Here is a 4,884-nt window from a genome sequence, read left to right as displayed (position 1 = left end):
ACTCCTCTCTTTGGCGGAGGACCAGAGAGAGATTGGGCCTTTTTCGGCGCCACTCTATTCGATCGCATGCGTCGCGGCCATTCTCAATCAAGGTCGGGGGCAAGGACGACGGGAATGGCGATCCGTGCGTCTACGCCATAGGCTTCGAGGGGGGGGGGGGGGAGGGCTCGGTGGCGGGCTTGGCGGAGGCGGCGAGGGCGGCGGCGAGGTGTCGTTCGAGGCGATCGTGGCGGCGATGGCGGCGTGGGCGGCGGATTAGGCTCGTCCTAGACAGCGTTTGTTTTGCGTGATGTGTGCCGCCGCCAGCGCGGGGCGATGAAGTTTCGACTGGAGAGCCACATGCCTGTTACGAGACCACGCGGCGCAAAATGTAATCTTGTTTACAGGACAGCTGTGCGAGAATAGGCTAGTCGCGCCGACCACACCCACAAAGAACCCCGCACAAAGATCGCACTTCGCAGGGCGGGGACTTGCTCCTTTTTACCCATCTCCCAGTAGCTCGAGGTGTCCGTGTGATTTATTTATTTATTGCAGACTCAGTACGTAAGGTAAGGAAGCTTCTCCCTTATGCGGAGACGGGCACTTATGAACCTTCATCAAGAGCGCGCAACCGGACGGACGGCGCCAACGCAGCGGCGCGCCGGGACAGAGGTCGAGAAAGGCAATTGAGGTGGGAATCCTCTCCCATCCACACGTACACGCGAGCCGCCAAGAAGCACTTCCTGGTCAGGCCGTTGCGGGTCGCCGCTTCCGGAAGACGAACTTCGGCATCGGCTGCGGCTGGACGGTGGTGCCTTGGTGGTACGGGATATCGAGCAGGCTCGTGATCGACGCGTCCTCGAGCTCAAACTCCCAGTCCTGCACCAGCTGCGCCACCATCGTCAGCAGCTCGAAGTTCGCAATCTTGTTGCCGGGGCACATCCGGGCGCCCGCCGAGAAGGGCGCGCGCAACAGCGGGTGGTCGATGACTTCCGCCGCCGTCCCCTTCCTCGCCACAACCGCGTCGGGGAGCCACCGCTCCGGGCGGAACTCGTGCGCGTCCGGCACCAGCGCCGGGTCATTCTGCGGCGAGAAGCTGTCGAGCATGACGAGGCTCCCGGCGGGCACGGTGTAGCCGCACATGTCGACCTCGGCGGCGGTCCGCTTCATGAGGCTCACGGGGATCGAAGGTCGCATCCGGTGCACCTCCCGCACCACCGACCGAAGGTACGGCAGCCACTGGCCGCGGCCACTCTGCGTGACCTCTGGCGTCAGACTGCCTCCGACGCCAAGCTCGCGCTGCAGCTCGGCGGCAAGCTTGCGCTGCGCCTCCCTGTCGACCGCCAGCTGAAGCAGGGTCCAGTTGACCAGCGAGGAGGTTGTGTCGACGGAGGCGGCCAGCAGGATGAACGAGATGCCCACGAGCGCCTCCTCCGTCACGTGCTCGTTCTTCAGCCGCCGGTCGAGCGCCGCGCGGAGGTACGAGGCCTGCTCATACTTGTTGAGCTCGCCCGCCTCCCACCGCTCCACAAACGAGCGCACGAGGCCCGACGCGTGCTCCATCGTCACGCTGAACTTGTCGCGCAGCAGCCGGGCATCGGCGCTCTCCACGCCGACTCTGTCTTTGAGCATCTCCACTGGGCTCTGCAGCATGGGCACGAGCAGCATCGTCGCGTCAAGTATCGCCTCTGCAAACTCGAGGTTGCCCGGCAGGCATGGCGTCGCGGGGTCGGCCGACTCGATCAGCTGCCCAAAGAATGCGGCGGTGAAGAGGTCGAAGCTGCTGCGGGCTGTGAAGCTGTCCATCGAGTCGGCGCAGGCCGGAGCGCCCCGGCTCGCAAGCTGCGCCGCCTTGGCGAGCCCCGGGATGTATCCTCGTGCGGCCTTTGGCGTCTGCAGGTCTTGCTGGAAGAACATGCGCTCCTGCCGCCAGGCCTCGCCGTGCCCGAAGATGTTTAGCGCGCCGCGCGTGGCGCCGCCGGGCTCGTCTGCGCCGGGCATCCGCTTGAGGGCAGAGATGGAGGGCCACTGCGTCTCGACCGCACCGGAGGGGTGCAGGCCTTCGCCTCGGATCACCTGCACGTACTCCTCCGGGTCGGAGCAGATGTAGATGGTGCCGTGCACACCTTCTCCGACGCCAGGAAACCCCATCGTATAGAAATGGCCCATTTTGGAGTAGCCGTTTGCGAACATCAAATAAATGTCCGGCGCGTTCGCCTTCGCCGCCCGCCGCTGCAGATGCCACACGTTGTCTGCCGGGAGGTTGAGCATACTGCCAATGACGGGATATGATCGGAGGCCAGGTGCCTGAGCCACGGAGCTCTGATGTCGAAGCTGGTCGAGGAGGACGGCCGCCCGGCGTCCCACTTTGGTGAAGCACTTCATCGGGGCCCGCTGGGAGCGCTAGGAAATCGTGGGCCACAGAAGAGAATTTTCACAGGCGTTCGGATATCCTACGGCTAGCGCATCACACTCCTCTCCTTAAAATCCCTGTGTGGTGGCGGCGTGCCGTCCTCCCATCCCTCCCTTGGGTTGTCTGTTTTCTTTCTTTCTTTCTTTTTTTGGATATCCTTTGGCCGCGTTGGGTAGCGAGGATTGGTGTAACCCGAGCCAGCCACGGAGGCGTGTTTTCTGACGGCCGACCGTCAGTGCACGGAGTTGCCACTTCTCCGACTGCCCCGGCTAGTTCCCGAGGTCGTCGGGTGTGACCCCTTCGTCCCCCGAGACCTAGCGCGGGTGGGTTGGAGGGGCCTCAGAAAGGCGCGCAAGCACGCCCTACGTCTTCCCCTCCTCCCCATCGGGCCGCGTGAGCGGCCACGCCTCGCAGATTCGTTTTCGCGCCTGGGTCACAACTCCCTCGCACAACACAACAACAACAACTCTCTCAACACTCTCTCTCTCTCTCTCAACACAATCAACACTGGGCACGGGATACATACATACATGCACTAACACAGGTACACCACTCGACAGAAGAGAAATTTACAACAAAACTCCCTCGCACAACACTGGGCACGGGACTGGCGCGCACTGGCACTAACTAACACAGGTGCGACAGAAGAGAATTTTACAACGAAGCTCCCTCGCACAACACTGGGCACGGGACTGGCGCGCACTGGCACTAACACAGGTACACCACGGGAGCCGCCTAAGCGACTCCTGCGAGGGTGGCGAGGCACTTAGCTCCGTGCACCCGCCCACCCCCGCCACAGGCAAGCTCATTCACGACCTGCTCTGCGATGGCCGTGTGAAGAACGACTGAGATGCGCTGCTTCTGCAGCCCCAGCCAGCTCTTGGTGGTCCAAGTCACCTCATCGAGGTACTGGGCCCGCGTCAGCTTGTTCTGTAGCATGTCCGCCGCCTTCCGGAGGATCTCACGGACCCCCTTTCCGAACCCGCCGAGAATTTTACAACAAAACTCCCTCGTACAACACTGGGCACGGGACTGGCGCGCACTGGCACTAACACAGGTACACCACGGGAGCAGGTAGGTAGGTAGGTAGGGGCAGGGCAAAGGAAAGGAAAACAGATGGGGCGCGAGAGGCAAACCTCGTACATCCCAAAAGAGAAAAGACCCAGGGAGGGCCTTTCGGGCTCGGGCCGCCCTCCCTCGCCCGCACCTTTGCGGGGCTTGCATGCAGGACCAAAAAGAAGCAACACAAAAACACAAAAGAAGAAGAAAGAAAACCGGGAACGTCGAGTACGTTCCCCCCTCGGAGGGGGCCGGACGAGGCGTACCCCGAGGGCCCCACTCTTTCCTTCGCATAGCGGCCACTCTTGAGAGAGAGAGAAAGGGTGAGAAAATGGAAAGCGGTGTAGGAGCTTTCACAGCCTGCGGCTTATATCTTCACAACCCACACAACCCACAGTGAAGTGCCGCCTAGCCGCCATGCAGAGAGACGCCTCCGGCGCGCCTCGCCCTGCCAGCGCGCCCAGCGACCCCGCCGCTGCGGCCGCGCGCTGAGCCGCCGTCAAGCGCGCGCGGATTTTCGCGCTGTGCCTGCTGCGCTGCGGCGACGCTGTGGCCGCGCGCTCGCCGCCTGAAGACTCCCTGGGCCTGCGTGTGGCACAGGCGCGTCGGAGGAGGAGGAGTCGGAGTTGTCGCAGTCGGAGAACGACGACGCCACGTGGGTGAGCTGGTTCTGCTCGCTCAAGGGCAACGAGTGCGCCGCGCTCCCCGCCCGCCGCCCACGCCTCTGCACGAGCCAGTGCCAGCCTCCCCGCCCACGGAGCCGCCGTCGGTGGCGGCGCGCGCGCTGCGCGCGTCCATCGTCGGCTGCTTCTGGCGGCGGCGCGGCGGCGCGCCCCTGCAGCGCGCGCTCTCGCATGCCCACAGATGCTCCTCCGCGCACGGCTGTCGCCATGTCGCCGCCTCAAAGCCCACTCTCTCCACACGTGCGACCCGCCGCCGGCGCGGCGCCGCCGACGCCCTGGGCGCGCCGGCTCGCGCAGGTTCTTCGTCGAGGTTGACGAGGACTTTATCCAGGACGACTTCAACCTCACCGGCCTCTCGACCCAGGTACGGCGCCGCAGGACAGACACTCTCTCTGTCTCTCCTCTGTCTCTCTGTCTCTCTGTCTCTCTGTCACAGACGTGCGCGTTTACCTCCCCTCCCCTCCCCTCCCCTCCCCTTACCTCACCTCACCTTCCCTTCCCCGCGCAGGTGCCCTTTTACGAGCACGCACTCGACCTCATCCTCGACGTCGACGCGCCGCGCGACGCCGGCCTCTCCGAGGAGCAGCAGGACTCGATCGAGGCGGCGGCGGAGCTGCTGTACGGGCTGATCCACGCGCGGTACATCATCACGCCGCGCGGCCTCGCGGGCATGCTCGACAAGTTCAAGCACATCCACTTTGGGCGCTGCCCGCGAGTGTTCTGCCAGGGGCAGGCGGTGCTGCCGGTCGG

At 64.2% G+C, this 4,884-nt stretch overlaps 2 protein-coding genes across 2 annotated transcripts; one reads left to right on the top strand and one right to left on the bottom strand.

Moving 5' to 3' along the window:
• Positions 1 to 726: 726 nt before the first annotated feature.
• Positions 727 to 1,542, bottom strand: EMIHUDRAFT_72799 (hypothetical protein; the record flags this gene model as incomplete). Its single annotated transcript, XM_005781944.1, has 1 exon — positions 727 to 1,542. One exon carries the CDS (start codon positions 1,540 to 1,542, stop codon positions 727 to 729), a length of 816 nt encoding a protein of 271 aa, XP_005782001.1.
• A 2,541-nt stretch (positions 1,543 to 4,083) lies between these two features.
• EMIHUDRAFT_72817 (hypothetical protein) lies at positions 4,084 to 4,882 on the top strand (the record flags this gene model as incomplete). Its single annotated transcript, XM_005781943.1, has 3 exons — positions 4,084 to 4,142; positions 4,432 to 4,498; positions 4,643 to 4,882. Coding segments are annotated over 3 exons (366 nt in total), but the record flags the coding sequence as incomplete, so codon positions are not given.
• Positions 4,883 to 4,884: the final 2 nt, after the last annotated feature.

Source organism: Emiliania huxleyi, assembly GCF_000372725.1.
Source record: "Emiliania huxleyi CCMP1516 chromosome Unknown EMIHUscaffold_197, whole genome shotgun sequence".
Lineage (NCBI taxonomy): Eukaryota > Haptophyta > Isochrysidales > Noelaerhabdaceae > Emiliania > Emiliania huxleyi.
Note: the sequence above shows the minus strand (reverse complement) of the source record. Positions and strands in the feature narration are given on the sequence as shown.